Below are 21954 nucleotides of genomic sequence, written 5' to 3'. Positions count from 1 at the left end.
CGGAGGGAGTAGTCCAGAAGCTCCTCAATCCCTTCCCTCATTTTTTCTCGTTCCCGAATCCCGACCCCAGCCGCCGCACGCCCGCACCCGCACGCGCTCGGAGAGTTGCGGTCTCCCCGCTGTCGCGTTCTCCGCTGGTGCCACGACGCAGCGGTTCCGTCTCCCACACCATCGCTCGCCGCCTTCCCTTGCCATCCCTCTCTCCACTAGCTAGTGCACCAAGGAGCCAAGGCAAGGAGTGAGAGATCGAGAGAGCCAAGCCAGAACTTCCATGGCAGCTGCGGGATCCTCTATCAATGGCCGGTAGGCAGCGCCAGAGCCAAGATTGGGGGCTAGTAGGCGGCGCCTGCGCCTTCGGCGGTCTCTCCCTCTCTCGGCAGGGCACAGATGGCGTCCGGCGGTCTGGCACTCGAGCCGCTCGTCGACCGTGAGTACCCTAAATCGACCAGCCATAAGATTTCTTCACTTTCCGATCTTCTTCTGTCTGATGCTCTCCTCCTGCTTCTGCAGAGGTCATCTCCGTCATCACCAACGATGGCCGCAACATCGTGGTAAGCAAGCATTATCCTACGACGAGTTAATTATCTCAGTCTCTTGCTGCCATGCCATATGGTGCCTGTGACTAGTTAATTCATCTTGTTGCTGCAGGGTACACTCAGGGGATTCGATCAGGCCACCAACATTATCCGCGATGAGTCCCACGAGAGGGTCTACTCTAGAAAGGTTAGTTTTGGCTTGCTTCCCCAATCGATTTTGACCTTTTATTTTCATTCACAATATACCAAATCAGTTGTTTCCGTGTAAAATTGAAACCCAATGCCCTGCAATGCACAGCTAATACCAAACCACCAGAATACTTGGTTTAATTGGATGCCATCTCAACACAAAAGTCACCTTTAGCGCTCATGTACGATGCCACAAATCCCTATTCCTATCGTTGAATAGTCTGACAAGTTATGTTGTGCTCTGGTTAGAAATTTAGGCATTTTCATGATTAATTTAATCTAGAAATATAACATCAGCAGTCTTGTGACGGCATATATGTGCATGTGTATATCTCTAATGAACACTATAGCATTCATACATGACATACAGATGGATACAGTAAAACTATAAAGTACAGTAATCACAGAGATTAGAATGTACCCAGCGGAGGGTCCCATGTCGAGGGCATCGGAGGCTCTATTCGCACTACTCGACATAGTGCGTTGCTCGAAGTTGTGGACCGCAGTCGATGCAGGAAGATGTTCGCGGTGCAGTCCCACGAACGGTCACCAGAAAGAAGACGCATTTCTGTTCTACAAGCAATCACCGGGAAGAAGACAGGTTCCAAGAGCGATCACCACCAGGAAGAAGACATACGTGGATGAGCAGTCGCAGATCGCTCCCCAAAAACCTAATCGCCACTCACCCCGTGCAAGGTTTTTAGGCGGACGAGGGTTCCGGAGGCACCTGCTCTCCCGCTACTCCGTGCGCGCAGAGGTACGGGACGAAGAAGCCAGAGGGCTACTGAGATGTGGTTTCTCTCGGGAGCGGTTGCGGACCCGGAAAAGACTGACGGAGGACTACGGATATATGGCTGCGACGGAAAGGGAGAAAGGCAACGGAGAATCCCAGGAGACGAAAAGCGGAAGGAATGGTAACTGGCGCAATCAATTCGTCTCCACCATCAAGGTGAGAAACTCCCATGATTACATGAATTTAAGTGGCAAAAGACTGGCCACGCCGGCCCGCTCGCTCACCGCCCGCCGCCTGCCTGCCTCGCCTCGCCTCTCCTCGCCACGGCCAGCCAGGCCCGGCCTGCGACCACGACCTGGCTCAGCTTGCACACAACAAATGAGATGTCAGGCCTTGTTGCACTAGCAAGATACATGAGCGAACCAATGATCTGGGAATATCTCAACTGATCCCTTGCTATTCTCCGATTTTTTCTCAATAGCACACTCGGGTCATAAGGTGTAGGAGCGGGTGCATAGTCACTAAACCCAAAGCTACTCAACACCTTTTCCACATAGTGGGATTGTAACAGAGTTACCCCACCATCACCTTCTCTCAGAAGCTTGATATTAAGAATAACATTAGCCTCTCCCAAATCTTTTATCTCAAAATTATTAGATAAAAATTCCTTCACCTCCTCAATCACTTTGAGGCTGGATCCAAAGATCAGTATGTCATCAACATATAAGCACAGAATAACTCCTTCACCCCCATTATACCGATAGTACACACATTTGTCAGCTTCATTCACAACAAAACCAGTAGATGTTAAAGTTCTGTTGAACTTCTCATGCCACTACTTAGGAGCTTGTTTTAGGTCATATAAAGACTTTAATAATTTACACAACTTGCCTTCTTGACCATTTGCTACAAACCCATCCGACTGATCCATATAGATCTCCTCCTCTAACTCTCAGTTTAGGAAAGCTGTCTTAACATCCATTAGATGAACAATAAGACCATAAGAGGCTGCCAGGGAAAGCAAAACTCGAATTATAGTCAATCGGGCAACCGATGAATAAGTATCAAAGAAATCCTCACATTATTTTTGAGTATGACCCTTGGCCACAAGCCTTGCCTTGTACCTTTCGATAGTACCATTAGGCCTAAGCTTTTTCTTGAACACCCATTTGCACCCTATAGGCTTACACCCATAGGGACGATCAACAATTTCCCAAATTATATTAGACATAATAGAATCCATCTCACTCTGTACTGCTTCCTTCCATAAGTCAGCATCAGGAGAGGAATATGCATCTTCAATGGTCGTTGGTGTGTCATCCACAAGGTATACAATATAGTCATCACCAAAAGACTTTGCAGTCATCTGTCTCTTACTTTTTCTAGTGACTATAGTGTCATCCTCCTCAGGATTTTGCATATAGGGTTCCTCAATTTGTTCTATCGGAGTAAAATTTTTATTCTCATGGGGAATTATAAATTCATGACCAGTCGTGTTAGGTGCATTTTTTATGGGAAACTCTTTCTCAAAAAATGTAGCGTCTCTAGATTACATGATTGTATCAATAGCCATCTCAGGAACACTAGAATTTATAATTCAAAATCTATAACCCACGCTGTGAATAGCATAACCAAGAAAAACATAATCAACAGTCTTTGGTCCAAGCTTTTGCTTTTTATTTATTGGCATATTCACCTTAGCCAAACAACCTCAAGTTCGTAGGTCAGAGAGATTTAATCTCTTCTTCTCCTATTCCTCGAATGGTGTAATTTCTTTGTTCTTTGTGGGCACTCTATTCAGGACATGCCACGTTGTCAATATAGCCTCACCCCACCATTCCTTAGATAGTCCCATAGTCTCTAACGTGGCATTAACCAAATCAGTTAGAGTGCGGTTCTTTCTCTCTGCCATCCCATTGGACTGTGGTGAGTATGGTGACGTCCTCCATTGAATAATTCCATGCACCACGCAAAACTCAGAAAATTCATTTGAGAAATATTCTCCCCCGCGGTCAAACCACAAACGCTTGATTTTCTTCTCAAGTTGATTTTCTACCTCAGCTTTATAGACTTTAAAATAATACAACGCTTCATCTTTAGTTTTCAATAAATACATGTAGCAAAATCTAGTACAATCATCTATAAATGTCATGAAGTATCGTCTACCGCCTTTAGTCAATTCGCCATTCATTTCGCATAAATCAGAATGAACGAGTTCTAATGGTGCCAAGTTCCTCGCCTCAGCAGCCTTGTGAGGCTTGCGCAGTTGCTTCGATTGTACACACCTGGCACCTAGAATCTTTGACTAAGTTAAATTTCGAGATTAAATTCAGATTTGCAAGCCATGTGAGACAGCTAAAATTAACGTGACAAAGTCGTGAATGCCATATATTCGACTCATCCGAAACATTAACATTGTTCACCACTTTATTACACACATCATCAAGCAAAGATAAGCGGAACAAGCCTCCGCAATCATAACATTTTCCAATAAATGTTCCTTGTCTCGACACAACACACTTATTGGACTCAAGCACAATTTTAAAGCCATCGCGACACATTTGAAAACCGCTAACAAGATTCTTCTTGATGGAGGGAACATGTTGCACGTTCTTTAATAGCACCGTCTTTCCCGAAGTAAACTTCAGAACGACCGTACCAGCACCAAGAACACGCGCATGTGAACCATTTCCCATCAGTAAGGCTCCAGTTCTGCCGGCCTGAAAGGAAGTAAACAAAGAAACATTAGCACACACATGAATATTAGCACCGCTGTCCATCCACCACTCAGATGAAAGACAAACTAAAAGAACAAAAGGTAAAGAATTACCATACCCAGATTTTACTCCTCCAGTCTCGCTAATCACCACGTTTGCTGATTTCGTTTCTTGCTTATATTTGTGGTCTAGGCACGCATTTACCCAATGCTCATCACTCCCGCAAACAAAGCAACCTCCACCTTTCTTGTTATTTTTCTTCTTAAACTGAGCAGTCTGCTTAGGCTTTGTATTGTTGTTCTCTTGCATGTTCTTCTTTTTATTACGGGATGTAAATGAGTTTTTCTTCTACACCATATTGGCAGCGGAAGACTCAACTTCTTTTCCACGGTTGTCCTTTGCTCTCACCCTCTCCTCAACATCAAGAGATCCAATAAGTTCAGCCACGCTAAACTCTTGTCTCTTATGTTTTAGAGAAGTAGCAAAATCCCTCCAAGAAGGTGGCAGCTTAGCGATTATACCGCCGGCCACAAACTTGTCAGGCAACAAACATGGGAAATGTTCTAGTTCTTTTGCTAGCGCCTGTATCTCATGAGCCTGTTCGACTATAGAACGGTTTTCAACCATTTTATAGTCATACAGCTGTTCTATAAGGTACAACTCACTACCAGCATCAGAAACTCTAAACTTTGCCTCAAGAGCATCCCATAACTCTTTGCCTGATGTGCAAGATATGTAGTTTTTCTCATACTTAGGATGAAGTGCACTAATCACGACGCCTCAAAACAGGTTATCGACAGCCAAGAACTCTTGCTCCTCCTTAGGAGTAAACTGTTCAGGCTTCCCCTGTGTGGTGTGATAGTAGTTCATCACAGTCAACCACAATACCATCTTGGCACGCCATATCATAAAATTCTTGCTATCAAAATTATTTGGCTTCAAAGCAGCAGCAAAACCACTGACAGAAAATTGCCTAATATTAGGTTTTTGGAATGTTAGAAATTTAGGCATTTTCATGATTAATTTAATCCAGAAATATAACATCAGCAAGTTCGTGACGGCATATATGTGTATGCGTATATTTCTAATGAACACTACAGCATGCATACATGACATACAGATAGATACAGTAAAAGTACAAAGTACAGTAATCACAGAGATTAGAATGTACCCAGCGGATGGTCCCATGTCGAGGGCATCGGAGGCTCCATTCGCACTAGTCGACATAGTGCGTTGCTTGAAATCGTGGACCGCAGTCGATGCAGGAAGATGTTCGCAGTGTAGTCCCACGAAAGGTCACTAGGAAGAAGACGCCTTGCTGTTCCGCAAGCAATCACCGGGAAGAAGACAGGTTCCGAGAGCGATCACCACCAGGAAGAAGACGTACGTGGACGAGCAGTCGTGGATCGCTGCCCAAAAACCTAATCGCCGCTCACCCCGTGCAAGGTTCTGAGGCGGACGAGGATTCCGGAGGCACCTGCTCTCCCACTACTCCGTGCGCGCATAGGTATGGGACGGGGAAGCCAGAGGGCTGCTGAGATGCGGTTGCGGACCCAGAAAAGACTAACGGAGGACTGCAGATATATGACTGCGATGGGAAGAGAGAAAGGGAGCGGAGAATCCCAGGAGACGGAAAGCGGAAGGGACGATAACTAGCGCAATCAATTCGCCTCCACCATCAAGGAGAGAAACTCCCGTGATTATGTGGATTTAAGTGGCAAAAGACTGGCCACGCCCGCCCGCCTGCCTGCCTCGGCACAGCCCGGCCGGCGGCGGCGGCATGCGCGTGTGTGGCACCCCTTTGTCCTTTTCTCAGCTTCTCAATTAAGATGGATAATTTTCAACCATATAAGCTAAGTAAACGTTCGGTCAAAATTCCATACGGTATTAAACCATACAACACTTAATGTTACGTACCATAGAGTTTTATTTGATTTATTAAATATTATACGGGCCAAGCCCATAATATATCCAACAGCTCCTAGATGTTATTTAATCATTGCCTCATATATACTTCCTCCATTCAAAATTATGTCATTCCAACTTTCTTGGAGGGTCAAACCATCTCAAATTTGACCAAAACTATAGAGAGAATTACAAAGATTTATGACATCAAATAGGTATACTATGAAAATATAATTAATGAAGAATCTAATGATACTTATTTGGTATCATAAATATTATTATTTTATTATATATGTTTTGACTCTCCTGGAAAGTTGAAATAACTTATAATTTTGGATGGAGTGAGTATTTTTTTACAATCTGTCCTTCGATAATTCTGATTATCTGTGAGCCATTTAGAGCAACTTTTCAAGTTCGCGCTGAGTACCAGTTTACCCCAATCAGGTATTCAATCATATTTACCCCTAGTGTTCTAAGTGGCACTGATGCTCTGCTTTCAAGTGCTCTGTTCTGCTGTTTCCTGTATGAATTGAACCCTTTGTCAGGATTGATGGGCTTACAAGTATGACTCGTTCAGTACATATTGTTCGTTACAGAATTTGTCTGTCTTGGTCTTGAAATTCTTCCATTGGGTGAAGCTTTGCATTGGTCTCCTTTTTGTACCCACTTTGTCAATCCTGTCGTTCTCTTTTGTGGTACTGTAAACTGGTTTATTTCATGATCCTTGGAAATTTGCTCCCAAAAATGTAAAAGCCAAGAAATATTTGGTACCTTAAGGTTGGACACTGATTTCCTGCAGAATGAGTCTACACTTTACAGTGAGCCATGTGCCGTCCGGCGTTTGAATACTTGATCTTTGATATATTGACGAATATCGTGTACTGCCATCCTAGTTTCAAGGATTAATTGATGTGTTGTGATTGAACTTAAGTGTGTTTAAAGATGTATTCTCATCAAACTGTTGTGATTGAACATAAGTGCTTAAGAATGATTCTTTATACCTACTGATGATTTAACAAATTATATGCGGCACTGGTTCACGAATCATGATTCAAATAATTACCTTTGACATCTCTATAGCTTATTCTCATCAAACTGTTTTTTTTGTGTGTGCGGGTGGGAGGGTTGGGGGTGTGGGGGTATTAACTCCTATACCCTTACGGCTAGGTTTGGGCCGGCCCGGACCAAGGGCTCCGGCCCACTAGAAGACGACACGCAGCCCAGTCGATCTGCTTGGAGTCCCGCGCAAGGAATTAAGGCAGACTTGGAGATCAAGCAAGATCCTGGTCGGTTAGAATATGAATCCTTATCCGGCCACCTATGGCAATTGTAACTGGTTAGGATTAGTTTTCAGATCTGTAACCCTGCCCCCCAGACTATATAAGGCGGGCAGGGGACCCCTCTCAAAAATCATCTCATTTACATACAGCAATACAATCAGACGCAGGACATAGGTATTATGCCTTCACGGCGGCCGAACCTGGATAAAACCTCGTGTCTGTCTTGCATCATCATCTCGTTCGTAGCTTGCGCACCTGTCTGTCGATAATCTACTACCTTGGGCATACCCCTAGGTAGACTGCTCGGTAGGTTGATTTTGAATCGAATCTACCAGAGCTAGGGTTTCAGCAAGCTTGGTGCCGACCTGATCGATGGAGTCGAGCAGGTCGGTGTTGTCGATCTGCCTCCCTTTGTAGCGAGGAAGCGAACGACGGATTGTCGGCGCGCTAGGTAGGGGGTGTGCGTACTACTCCCCAGACGAACAAGATGGTCATCATCCCTGGTTTCATGGCTACGCTGAACGGCCTCACGTTCACCATCGGCCAGATCACCTGGACCACTGGCTCCGACAACTTCATCGCCATGACCACGGAGGAGGCGTAGATCCAATCTGCGTCGACCACTGCTTCACCAGCATCAGCTACGGCTCCGACCACGTTGGATCTAGCTCCGGCCACACCAGCATCGTCTTCAGCCACGCCGACAACCCGTCGTTCGCTTCCTCGCTACAACGGGAGGCAGATCGACAACACCGACCTGCTCGACTCCATCGATCAGGTCGGCACCAAGCTTGCTAAAACCCTAGCTCTAGTAGATTCGATTCAAAATCAACCTACCGAGCAGGTAACCACTACCCATAACAGATCTACCCGACCAGCTCGGGCCAGTCGTCCTGCACGACTCGGTACGGATCTCGTGGTCACGTCTACTCCTGAAGGGCGCTCCGTTCGTCACCGACCAGCCCCCGCAACGGGTCTCCGGCTCTCCGAGTGCGAAGCCTTGATGGAGAATTATGAGGCTCAGCCCTACGGCCTGCGAAACACTGCTTCCAACTACGCGTACAATATACAACGCTGCTCGGATCTGTGTTTTATACATCGACCTCGGCCAAAGCCACGCAACTTCGTCAACATGGTTCGGATTGAGGAGTATCAAGAAGGATCGGTCCACACAGTTCAAGAGGGCGGCTCAAGCTCCCCGGCTGGCATCGCATCTATTGGCTCCGTCCACACTGAGTTTCAGCATCGGGACAATGAAGAAGTTGAAGACGATCTGGATATCCCAGACCACTCCCCGGGGTTCCCACGATTCCCATCTTTCCCACCAAGGTGAGGAGACTTGATCAATGTCATCAGTAATGACGAACCACCGGCAGTTGGCGAAACAGAACAAGAAAGGCTAGCACGCGAAGCACGCAATATTGACCGGTTTAATTGCAGACAAGCCAAAGCCGAGGCAGAAGAGGAGGCACGACGCATAAGGTTCCAGCCACGCGATCTCAACAATGCCTTTGATAGGGTAGGGGAAAAGCAGGTCTTCAGGACTCCAAGCGCCAACGTAGCTGTTGCTATGGCGACAATGCAATGACTACCCAATACCCCGGAAATCCAGGCAATTCGTGATGATGTACAAGCCTACATGACGGCTGCTATAGCCCAGACCACAGAGATTGCAAACCAAGCCTGGGCTTCGTCCGTCTCAGTCAAATCAAGCCGCATTCGCCAGTACTCAAGTCGCTCACAGCCACCCAACCAACGTGGCTCGTGTAACAACGACCCACCAGACAACCGTCAAGGCAGAAACGGTGGTCATGATGGTGGTCGGGACAACAACCGCCACAACAACCGGGACGATAATCGATGAGACAACCACGACAATCGTCGTGATAACCGCGGTCGCGGGGTCAACCAGGGTGGCAATCGGGATCGCCGTGATGGCAATAATGATCTCCGCCATTCCCTTGGAGAACGCAATCTGCGTGATCGCATTAACCAAAGAGCCAATGATCGTGCATCCCACGAAAGCTATCGCCGTATGGAATATGATACTACCCACGGCCCTCCGGGTTTGAAGCAGTTTACTCCTCACCTTCGCCAAGTCGTATGGCCAAAAAACTTCAAGCTCGAAAAACTCTAGAAGTACGACGGCAAGGAGAACCCCGAGTTATGGGTCATGCTCTACGAAACCGCATGCAGATCAGCCATGGCTGACGAGCACGTCATGTCTAATTACTTCCCAGTCGCCGTCGGCCATGCAGGCCACCAATGGCTGGTCAGCTTGCTGGCAAACTACTTTGATTCTTGGCAAGAGCTCAAGCAAGCATTCATCGACAACTTCATTGCTACTTGCGAACAACCCGGCAACAAATATCATCTGCAGCGGATTCGAGATCGCAAAGATGAGCCACTGTGCGAGTACGTCCGACGCTTCTCGGAGATGCGCATCAAGGTTCCATCAATCTCCGATAATGAGGCAATCGAAGCTTTCATCACTGGTCTCCGCTTCCATGATGCCCTAAGGGACAAGCTCCTCCGCAAAAGACCTGAATCGGTCACAGCGCTCCTAGCTACTGCTAAAAAATATGTGGACGCCGATGATGCTAAAAAGATAATCATCGAAGAAGCAGCAAGGGTTCCACGCTCCGACCACCCCCCACACCGCGACGACCACCGCGGCAACCGTGGTCGGAACGACAATTTTGATCGCCGCAACCAGCGCAACGATTTTCGCGACCACCACGACCAGCGTAATCAGCGGTGTAATCACCGTGATGATTACAGGGGCAAGCATGCTTGGGAAGATGACGGCAAAGTCAACATCGTTAAAAAGGTGGCGGACGTCACAACTACGAAGAAGACTACGCCAAAGCATTGAAAGGACCCTGCCAGCTCCATCCCAAGTTAAACCATACCATGGAGAATTGCTGTGTTCTCAAATCCATCTACACGTGCCAACAGGCTCCAGATAAATCCGACAAGCCTAACGATGCAGGGGAGCAGCGTAACGAGGACAACGACGATGAAGACACAGATCCCCGTCACAAGTACGTCAAGCCAACCGACCGCGTCCACACCATCATTGGGGGCAGAGTGTCTATCGAGACCAAACGAGAGCGCAAGCTGCTCGCCCGTGCTTGCTTGAACGTGGCCAATGCCGACAACCTCATCGCCGATCCGTGGCTCCCTCCTTGGTCTCACCGCGAGATCTCCTTCAGCAGAAAGGACTAATGGGCTACAATACCCAAGCCAGGGCATTTTCCTCTGGTTCTTGATCCTTGTATCAACAAGGTTCAGTTCGATAGAGTGCTGATTGATGGCGGCAGTTCCATCGATATACTGTTCAAGAACAGTTTGCCAGCCCTGAAGATAACCCAGGCTGATCTCAAGCCATACGAGGCACATTTCTGGGGTGTTCTCCCCAGACAGAGCTCCACACCTCTCGGGCAGATCACGCTACCTGTGCAATTTGGTACCCCAGACCACTTCCGCACCGACTACGTCAACTTCATGGTCGCTGACTTCAAAGGCACCTACCATGCTATCCTTGGCCGACCAGCGCTCACCAAGTTCATGGCCATACCTCACTACAGGTATTTGGTGCTCAAGATGCCTACTGAGAAGGGGGTCCTAACTCTCAGGGGCAACATATACGTAGCTTACACCTGCGAGGATGACAGCTTCAAAATAGTAGAGGCTCACGACCTCTCTATTCGCATGGCCGACACCATGCTCGACGCCAAGCAGACCCCAGCCGACCACCTAGAGATCCTAGAGCTCGAGGCCCCATGCAAGAACATCAAGTCCAAAGAGCACAAAGAGATCTAGCTGGTCGACGGTGATCCTAGCAAAATGGCCCTTATTAGGGCCAACCTGGATCCTAAATAGGAAGACGCGCTCGTTAGGTTCTTGAGGAGCAACGTGAGTGTGTTCGCATGGAAACCCGCTAACATGCTCGGTGTACCTCGGAACTTGATCGAGCACTCCTTAAATGTCGATGGCAAGGCCAAACCCATCAAGTAGAAGCTACGACGGTTTGCTCACGACAAAAAGGAGGCTATTAGGGTAGAAGTTACATGGCTTTTAGCAGCCGGATTTATCAAAGAAGTGTATCATCCAGAGTGGTTAGCCAACCCGATTCTTGTACGCAAAAAGAATAAGGAATGGAGAATGTGCGTTGATTACACTGATCTCAACAAACACTGCCCTAAAGACCTCTTCGGCTTACCTCGCATTGACGAGGTCGTAGATTCAACTGCCAGTTGCGAGCTGCTTTCCTTTCTTGATTGCTACTCTGGTTATTACCAGATCGCTCTCAAAAAGGACGACCAGATCAAGGCATCCTTCATCACGCCCTTCGGTGCCTACTGCTACACGACCATGTCATTTGGGCTGAAGAACGCTGGAGCTACCTACCAACGCGCCATACAGGCATGCCTTAAAGACAAGATAAAAGACGACCTCATCGAGGCTTATGTTGACGATGTAGTTGTTAAAACCAAGGAAGCATACACCCTTGTCGACAACCTAGAACGTACCTTTGCAGCCCTTAACACATTCCAATGGAAATTAAACTCAAAGAAGTGCATCTTTGGTGTTCCATCTGGTATACTGCTCGGCAACGTCATCAGTCACGACGGCATACGCCCTAACCTAGAAAAGTAAAAGCTGTCTTGGACATGAAGTCGCCCAAAAAGGTGAAGGATGTTCAGAAGCTTACCGGATGCATGGCTGCCCTCAGTCGTTTCATATCTAGATTAGGCGAAAAAGGACTACCATTTTTCCAGCTGCTCAAAGCATCCGAGAAGTTTGAGTGGTCGGAGGAAGTAGACGCTACCTTTACACAGCTGAAACAATTCCTTACATCACCTCCGGTCCTCACTGCTCCCAGAGAAGACGAAACCCTCCTGCTTTACATTGCGGAAACTAATCAAGTGGTCTCCACTGCCATGGTGGTCGAGCGCAACAAGCCTGACCACGTCTACAAGGTACAGTGACCAATTTATTTCATCAGTGAGGTGCTCAGTGAATCCAAGACCAGGTACCCATAGATTAAGAAACTAATCTATGCCATACTAATTACATCCCGAAAGTTGAAACACTACTTCGATGGATATCGTGTGGTGGTCATGACCGAGTACCCTCTAGGAGACATCATTAGCAACAAGGATGCAAATGGTCGCATCATCAAATGGGCAATGGAGCTATGCCCTTTCTCCTTGGAATTTGCAAGCCGTACTACAATCAAGTCTCAAGCACTTGTCGATTTCATCATCGAGTGGACAGACTTAAGCACACCTGCCTCTCAGGGGCCCGCTGAGTATTGGAAGATGTACTTCAATGGCTCTCTCAACATCGACGGCGTAGGAGCAGGAGTCCTTTCGTATCACCATCCAAGGAGCAGCTCCGATATGTCCTCGGGATTTATTTCCCGGCGTCTAATAACGCCGCCGAGTACGAAGCATGCCTACACGGTCTATGCATTGCGGTCGAGCTTGGTGTCAAGCGTCTCTATGTCTACGGAGACTCGGCTCTGGTCATCAACTAACTCAACCAGAACTAGGATATGACCAGCGAAAAGATGGACGCATACTGCAAAGCGATCAGAAAGTTGGAAGGCAAGTTCTATGGCATCGAGTACACACATGTGGTCCGGGACAAAATTAAGCAGCAGATGCGCTGTCAAAGTTAGGATCATCCCGAGCCAAAGTCCCACATGGCGTATTTGTTCAAGACCTGTTCACGCCCTCCATCAAACAAGAAGATCCCGTGGTCGACAAGCCTCTAGACCAGCCATTGGTGGCTATGGTTCTGGCATCAAACACCACCAAACAACCTCCGACCACTAAGAAGCCCGACTGGAGAGTACCTTTCATCAAGTACCTAACAGATGGTAGCGGTTACACCGATCAGACAGAAAACGAATGCCTGATGCGTCGCAGTAAGCAGTATCTGCTCGTCGATGGCAAATTGTGGCGCAAGAACGCGAAGGAGGAAATCTTGATGAAGTGTATAACCTAGGAGGATGGTGAACATCTCCTAGACAAAATCCACTCTGGCTCCTGCGGCAACCACACGGCCTCGAGAACGCTAGTCGGCAAGGCTTTCCGAGCTGGGTTCTATTGGCCGTCAGCCGTAGCCGATGCAGAGAAGCTAGTCCGCCATTATGAAGCTTGTTAGTTTTTCGCCAAGAGAATCCGCATACCAGCACATGAGATTTAGACTATACTAGCCTCTTGGCCCTTCACATGCTGGGGACTAGATATGATCGTGCCTTTCAAACCGGCCCCTGGAAAATTTACACGCGTCTTTGTGCTGATCGACAAATTCTCCAAGTGGATAGAGTACATGCCCCTGGTCAAGGCATCTTCAGAAAAGGCTATCGCGTTCCTCGACCAGGTCATCCACCGCTTTGGCATACCCAATAGCATCATCATTGATCTAGGTGCTCAGTTCACCAGGAACGCTTTTTGGGACTTCTGCGATGAAAGGAGCATAGTAGTAAAATACGTCTCGATGGCACACCCTAGAGCTAATGGACAGGTTGAGCGGGCAAATGGTATGATCCTAGACGCACTTAAGAAGAGGATGTATAGAGAGAATGACAAAGCTCCTGAAAGATGGCTCAAAGAGTTACCGGCCGTGGTCTGGGGTCTCAGAACCCAGCCCAGTCGCAATACTGGCGTATCACCATACTTTATGGTTTATGGCGCTGAGGCAGTGCTCCAAGCAGATATAGCCTTCAGATCAGCACGGGTAGAGAACTTTGACAAAGACAAGGCCAATGAAGTACGGGAGCTAGAAGTGAATAGTGTAGAAGAGAAGCGGCTCGATTCTTGTGTACATACAACCAAATACCTTGTTGTTTTGCGGAGGTACTACAACAAGAAGGTCAAGGAGCGGTTCTTCGTGGTCGGGGACCTGGTCCTGAAGTGGAAGACGAATCAGGCTGGTGTCCACAAACTCGCAACCCCATGGGAAGGACCCTTCATGATCAAGGAGGTTACATGCCCTACATCTTACAGGTTAGCTCGCCTAGACGGCACAGACGTACCCAATTCCTGGCACATCGACAAGCTTAGGCGTTTCTATGCTTAGCTACTAAGATATGCACCCCTCTTGTACTTTTGATTTATTTCAATAAAGCTATTATGATTTCTCCGACCACTCTAATGTGTCACTTCAAAGTCTATTGTTATTCTAACTCTACCAGTTAAAACCGACCACCATTCCTTCTCGGGTTCTCGGAGCAAGCCCTGTCTCCGGTTCCTCCCAACGTGTGCATGGGATCCGCTCTCTACGCTACAGGTGATCGGCAGGTGCTCTCTGGTTTGACTTGTGTGTTTCTACGTGTGCACAAGCTACGCACCTCACACTCCGACCGCAAGACAAACCAGGGCCATACAAACCTTTCAGGATGACGTGTCGACTAAACTGGTACAACTAAACAGAATGCCAACACATTCTAACTTAGTTACATCAACACGATATCCGAGCTTAAACATGTTTTCTACAAAACAAACAATCTTATGTTGATATACAAGTACGTTATTACAAGCTTGCCTGAAAAGGTCCAAGTTTACAATAACCCAACTACATCTTCTTCTACAGCTATAGCCTACACTATTGGCTGGTCGAGGCACGCGGCGCCTGCTGCTCGCTGGGCCTGACATCGTGCTCGGGTCTCAGGGACTCTGGCATTAATCGAGCTAAAGAAGATGGCCCCACTAATGCCTGGCTGGTCGAGACCGCAGGCTTCGCCGGTTGGCTTGAAGATGACGGCGCTCCCAGCTGACTTGTTGACGGCATTCCTTGTATGGGTGGTGTCGCACCTCCACACAGGTTAATATCGCCAATTATTTTCGCGGACAAGTCCAGCTGGGTCATTCGTAGCTCCTCGGCCTTGTCTAGATCTACCTCCTTCGGGTATCCAGCCTCCAGGCGCTTGAGATCGATCAGGGGGTAGTGTGCACGTACCATGCTTAGCACATGTGCGCCTACGTACTCTCCTGCCTCCTTTGCGAACCCCTGGAACCATCCCCATGCCCTTTGGCATCTCTCGATCAATCCTAGCTACGGCGTCCTTGGCACATCTTCTGCTAGCGCCGGATCGATGAGGTTAAGGACCGACAAAATGCCCTTTGCCACCTCCTGGCACCAGCTTTTCTAGGTGTCACGGTCCTTGGTGATCTCTTGGCATTGCGCCTTCTAGCCGTCATGGTCTTTCATCATGGCCTCCAGATGATTCTTTGCATTGATTTTTATAACTGCAAACCGCACATGCTGTTAAGACGTTAAACCGCGCCAAACTACAATAGGCTACAAAAATGAGCAAAGGTGGTTGGACAACTTACCTTTCAGCTCCTCTGTCATCTTGGTCGTGTGGTCCCGGAGCTGCGACTGGTCTTGCGCCAGTTTTCTGTTGTCCTCGTTTAGGTGATCACGCTCTCCGACCACACGACTGTTCTCCTCTCAGAGACGGATCACTTCAGCTTCTAAGCCTGCACTACAGTTGTTACTACCAACAACGCAACAGCACTTGTCAGTAGTCGGTATGATAAAATGGCTACTTACTTGTTCTTTCCTGATCTTTCTTACTAAGTTGGATGACCAGGTTCTGGTTCTAGGAATCTTGCACCGTCTTTTCATGATCAGCGGCTTCAAGTCACTGGCGCAAGCGGTCCACCTCCGCCGTCAGCTCCTTGTTGTTTGCAACGATCCCCTCGATATGGTCGAAGCATTTCTTGCGGTACCTTGCGGTCTTCATTAAGTCCTGTGTGCAGATAGCTAAGTAAGACAACTACGACTAGACTGCAAGACCAGGGGGTGAAGCGAAACTTACCTGCACTTCCATAACAAGCCGCTTCGCCGCCCGTTCAACTTTCTTGGTTTCTTCGACCTCTGGGATTTCGTCATGGATAACCCATTGGTCGTTCCACCAACGCGACACATAAACATGTTGTCGCTTGTCTTGCGGATGGCCCAGGACCTCCTCCACCTCGTCCTCTTCGGGCTCTTCTTTGGGTCCTGGTGCTAGCTCGGCGTCAGCAGCATCTGTGATCACCACAGCCTTCCCATGAGCTACAGCGTTGGTAAATGTGATCTATGCTCTCACCTCTGGCCGCTGCTCCTCGGTCTGCTCTGTTACCCTCGACACTGAGGTGTTGCCCTCAGTAGGTTTAGCGCTCGGAGCACTCGTGCCTGGCTCGGCTGGTCCCTCGACCACCTGCTCGGGGACTGTTGTCTGACTGCTCGCTTGCTGAGGCCTCGACGGATCTTCTACTATGGCTTCCTCGGTGGTCGGCTGCTGGGCAGTCTGCTCTATACTTATTGGCGGCGCCACGCCACTTCCGGCTAGCTGGTCTGGACTCTCTATGGACGCCGAGCTAGTACATCCGGGATAAGTTCAGAAAGCAATCATATTAAATACAAATTGCTAACTTATATCAAGGTTACAAATACTTACATGTTGGAAGCACAGAATGATGTGGAGAAGGCACGTCTCTTCGGCCGTACTTGCTCCACGTGCTGTGCGGATAACTCTTGGTCTCCCTCTACATCCAGCACTATCGCTGGGCCTTGGTGCTCGACCCCTCTGCCACTTGTCCTTCGCGTTGCAGTGGTCGGTGGCGTGCTCGGTTGAGTTGTCGCTCCCATCACCGGTCGCGTTCCTTGCCCAGGTACTCTCGAGGTTGACCCGGCTACATCCTTCACCACCGTCGGCGATGTGGGTCCCATAGGCGCGGAGGACCCACCTTGCTCCATTGACTCTAGTTGCTTCCTCCTTTTTCGATGGACAAGTTGAAAGGTGTCTGCATCTTCTCCCTTCTCTACGTCATCGTCCGGTCAAGCAAAAACCGCCTGCCGACGATTGCTGGCCGGGTTCTCCTCCGGGTCCTCCTTGGGCTCATTGATATTTAGCGCTCCCCCGGTGAGCAGGGTGGTTACTAATCTCTTCTTCGACTGTTTGGGGGTAGCCGGCCGCTTACCAGCAGCTTTGGCCGCTGCCTCCACTCTAGCTCCGAGCTCCGCCCAGTCGACGTCCTCGTCCTCGATCTCGACACTGGTCTGGGTGGTGGGATCAGCTCCTTGTGGCCACTCTACTCCAGGGGGTGGCGACACAAACACTGTCGCTCTATCCCGACCATTAACCTGGGTAACAAAAGGGAGTGAACACAGTAAGTTTCCACTTACCCTACCACAATATAAGACCATAGGTACACGGTAAGACGAGTTACCTTTGGGGGAGGTCGGGCAAGCTTGAAAGCATGCTCGATGTCGCTCAATCTGGCATAATTTGGATCGGCTAAGTTAAATAGCTCGCCAATTCTAGCTTTGACTTCGATTTTGTCAAGCGCCCTCTGCCTCGTCCTCGTCGGGTCTGCGCTCCCTTGATACTCATAGCCAGGATGTACCCTCCTCTGGTAGGGCTAGACCCGTCGGCTGATGAAACTCCTGACTACGCTCGGACCATCCAGTTTTTTCCACGGGATCATTCCAAATATTTCTGGGATCTGTCCTAGATGCTCGGGCTTCTCCGGCCAGCTCGTCTTCTTCTCTGGAATGTAGCCTGCGTCGCACAGCGTGATCGTGTTCGGCTCTTCGCGGATGTAGAACCATTTTTTGTACCAGTCGTCGAGTGACGTGTTCCATGGGCAGTGCAGGTACTGGGCTTTCATGCCGTCATGGAGGTTGAGGTATACACCCCTGGCTATCTTCGAACCACCGCTTCCTTTCTTCCGTAGACAGAAAAGATGGCAGAAAAAATCGAAATGGGGCTGGAAGCCGCCATACACTTCGCACAGATGAATAAAAGTGGCGACAAGGAGGATCGAGTTGGGATGCAGATTGCAAATCCCAATCTTGTAGTAAAGACAGAGCCCCTAAAGAAACGGATGCACCGAAACTCCAAATCCCTGTTTAAAGAAATCCTCGAACACCATGATCTCACCTGGTTGTGGACCGGGGTACCTCTCGCCCTCCGGCGCACACCATCCTACGAGCTCCTTGTTGTGGAGTACCCCCATGGTGATGAGGTCTTCAATGGCCTGCTCGTTGCTTTTCAACTTCCACCATTCCTTCGCCATGACCCATGTTTTCTTCTGCGCATCACTTTTTGCCATTTCCTTTTGTTTTCTGCCTCTGACTCCGGCCTTGCTGGTGAACGGGGAGTGTTCTGATCTTCAACAGCAGCGGGGAATTAGCAGAGGCGGCAGTTGAAGCGGCGGCGGATTGATTGGTGGCGATTTTGGATGTGTTAGGGTTGGTTGGCGAGAGGAAGTCGAAAGCTATGGTGGCGAATGGCAATGGGGTTCAATAAATAGTAACTGACCTATCATATACCGTATTTAACCCAAGAGTTATGCCGTTTTGTCTGCCTGGGATTCTTGGGGGACGTGCGCACGCGCCGCAGACTGTTGTTTTCACGTTTGCAGTATTACTCAGCGTCGAGATCTACGCCAATATATGCGCCTCTTTGTTGCCAGTGTGGAAGGGCCCACGCTGACGCACCTACTGACAGGTGCCACGCAACTGTTTGCTTGACAAGACAAAAAGACAGTATGACGTGCTATACCCATCTACTTTTTTGACTAGACGTGTAAGACCGGACTTGTCAGAACAAATAAATAAATAAATACATAAAATAATAGTAAAAGTGGCATATGATTTTTTGCCACACTTTTTGTGCTTGGGGACTGTCGCGACCACCCTCGTGCTCGAGGACTATCCCGACCACCATCGTGCTCGGGGACTGTTCCAACCACTCTCGTGCTCGGGACTGTCTCGACCTCCCTCGTGCTCGGGGACTGTCCCGATTACCTTTGTGTTCGGGGATTGTCCCGACTACGGTTATTCTCAGGGATTCGTCGTTTTCCCCATGCTGCGCTCGGGGACTGCCCCGACCACTCTCCGACCATTGCTCGGGGACCGCTCTCCTCGGCTACATGTGATTTGTACTCACATACAGTTGAGAGGCATTTATTTTTTCTCACTTAGACCTTGCTACAAGGCTGATACCTCGCCTTCCAGCAAGCTCGGGGACTACATCGGTACGATGCACCTGCCGGTGCAGCTCGTATCGCTTGTACGACGATTGGATTCTCAACTTAACTGGGAATTCTTTTTAGACCCTGGCACCACGTGCCTATGTCACCTACTACCAGGCTCGGGGACTAAGTGGGCACACTTCACCTTGCGGTGAATGTGCTTATTTTATTGACCCCTACGCTCTGACTGTTGGCCATAACTACTACTGTACAAGGGTCACTTTCATTTCTTATCAGAAATACAAGTGGGCACACTTGATCAGGAAAGAAATCTTTTTCTTTTTTCTTTAGAGCACCATGCATTCTTCGGACAACCGGAATCTTCGGCTATAATCGTGGTCTACTGCTCTCTGTGCTGACCAGAATACTGGCATATTTGCTTGGTCAATGTTTTAACCAGTTGGAGATGACATGAAGACAGACCACATTAGCCGAAGAAGATCAAACGGCGTGTCGCAACATAATACATGGTGCTCAAGAACTAGCTGTGGGGGTATTAACCCCTATACCCTTACGGCTAGGTTTGGGCCGGCCCGGACCAGGGGCTCCGGCCCACTAGAAGACGACGCGCGGCCCAGCCGATCTGCTTGGAGTCCCGCGCAAGGAATCAATGTAGACTTGGAGATCAAGCAAGATCCTGGTCAGTTAGAATAGGAATCCTTATCTGGCCACCTATGGCAATTGTAACTGGTTATGATTAGTTTCCAGATCTGTAACCCTGCCCCCAGACTATATAAGGCGGGCAGGGGACCCCTCTCAAAAATCATCTTATTTACATACAGCAATACAATCAGACGCAGGACTTAGGTATTACGCCTTCACGGCGGCCGAACCTGGATAAAACCTCGTGTCTGTCTTGCGTCATCATCTCGTTCGTAGCTTGCGCACCTGTCTGCCGATAATCTACTACCTTGGGCATACCCCTACGTAGATTGCCGACCATATTTCGTCGACAGGGGGCGATTCTGACGAATTGCTCTCGTAGAAATGGTTGGTTCAGAACATTTTCCATGGCACAACCTTTCTTCCCCCTTCTAATGAAGCCTCTCCTGTCATTTGTTTTTAGAAGAATGTTTTGTAGATGCCTCTCTGTTCAGCCGTGCATAATCATGGCATATCAATCTCTGTTGATATGTGACGGTTCTGTCTTAGGTTGTCATAGTGCTGTGAGCCAGTTATCTTTTATTATTGATCGATTGCACAACTGTGTTGAAATGAAACACCTTGGTTGCACAATTCCTCTCGTGCACTTGCATACTGCATGTGTGTCTCTCATTATATTCTCTAATTTCTGCTGCGCATGAGAATTTAGCAGTAAATTTGGATTCTTGAGCCTTATGAGAAACATGATTGCACTTGCAGGAGGGAGTCCAACAACTTGTACTTGGTCTGTACATTATCAGGGGTGACAACATGTAAGATATTTCCTCCTTGTCATTTGAGGCTTTTGTTACTTGTGAAGTTTTTTTTTGTGGGGGGTCAATAATGCACTCGTTTTCAGTTAGGGCCGGTTTAGAATCCAAAAATTTTTGCGCAGTAACCGTCACATCGAATCTTGCGGCACATGCATGGAGTACTAAATGTAGACGAAAAAAAAAACTAATTACACAGTTGGTCGAGAAATCGCGAGACGAAACTTTTAAACCTAATTAGTCTATAATTAGACACTAATTACCAAATACAAACGAAATGCTACAGTGAGCCAAAATCCAAAAATTTTTGGATCTAAACGGGGCCTTAGTACTGCGTGCACTTGTTTTCAGAATTATTAGTATTCTACCAAACTGAAGCAGAACTTACAGTCGTTTGTCCCATTCTTTTTCTCTTGACCTCATTCGATATGTGCAGAAGCGTTGTGGGCGAGGTCGACGAAGAGCTGGATTCAAGATTGGATATGTCGAAGCTAAGGGCGCACCCACTGAAGCCTGTTATCCACTTAGGTCCGCTGCGGCGAGATTAGATGCACTCGTGTCTTGGGTACTCTGTGGATTGGATGAGTTATTGTTGAATGCAGGATGTAGCATCATCACCATGAAGATGAGTTATTGTTGAATGCAGGATGTAGCATCATCACCATGAAGAGGGGACTGATGAGTATTGTGAACATGTATCTTGCGTATTGTGAATCAATGAATATATGTCGGCTGTTGGGTTGCTTGCCTACACATTCTGTAAGATTGCAGTTGCCTATTTTTATTTCTTTTTTCATTAAAAAAAAGATTGCAATTGCTTGGAGTTCGGATCCCGTGGGAATAGGTTGTCTAAGGTTTGTCTACGATATAGAAAGCATTAACCTAAGTGGTAAGTTAACTTGTGTTGATTTTATACTATTAGGATTAAAGGTCACATACGACTAGAATTCACAAACACTTCTTACAAGCAAGCATTAGCGCGCTACAGCCTAGTAGGTTGTTAGAATGTTATCTTATGTTGACTTAAGTCAATTATAATGTTCAACTAGAGGTTAACATAAGACTCATTTGTAGAACGAATTATTTCCTTTAACCTAAGTAGATTGAAAGTACTTCATTTCATGTGTGTCATTTTTAT

General features: G+C 48.0%; 1 protein-coding gene across 2 annotated transcripts; it reads left to right on the top strand.

The window, feature by feature from the left end:
• Positions 1-235: 235 nt before the first annotated feature.
• Positions 236-21581, top strand: LOC136519068 (sm-like protein LSM8). 2 transcript variants are annotated; one of them, XM_066512736.1, is made up of 5 exons: positions 236-427; positions 511-551; positions 649-723; positions 20767-20819; positions 21256-21581. In XM_066512736.1, the coding sequence occupies exons 1-5, from the start codon at positions 388-390 to the stop codon at positions 21362-21364; spliced, it is 318 nt and encodes a 105-aa protein (XP_066368833.1). In that variant the 5' UTR covers positions 236-387; the 3' UTR covers positions 21365-21581. The 2 variants fall into 2 exon arrangements, with proteins under 2 accessions (XP_066368833.1, XP_066368832.1); XM_066512735.1 differs by having other exon boundaries at positions 21253-21581.
• The last annotated feature ends 373 nt before the right edge of the window (positions 21582-21954 follow it).

Source organism: Miscanthus floridulus, chromosome 17, assembly GCF_019320115.1.
Source record: "Miscanthus floridulus cultivar M001 chromosome 17, ASM1932011v1, whole genome shotgun sequence".
Classification (NCBI taxonomy): domain Eukaryota; kingdom Viridiplantae; phylum Streptophyta; class Magnoliopsida; order Poales; family Poaceae; genus Miscanthus; species Miscanthus floridulus.
This window is presented reverse-complemented; position numbering and strand designations above follow the sequence as displayed.

Coding starts and splice junctions, on each gene's coding strand:
- LOC136519068 (XM_066512735.1), top strand. CDS start 388: ATGGCGTCCGGCGGTCTGGCACTCGAGCCGCTCGTCGACC. Junction 552..648: donor ACGATGGCCGCAACATCGTG/GTAAGCAAGCAT, acceptor TTGTTGCTGCAG/GGTACACTCAGGGGATTCGA. Junction 20,820..21,252: donor ATTATCAGGGGTGACAACAT/GTAAGATATTTC, acceptor CGATATGTGCAG/AAGCGTTGTGGGCGAGGTCG.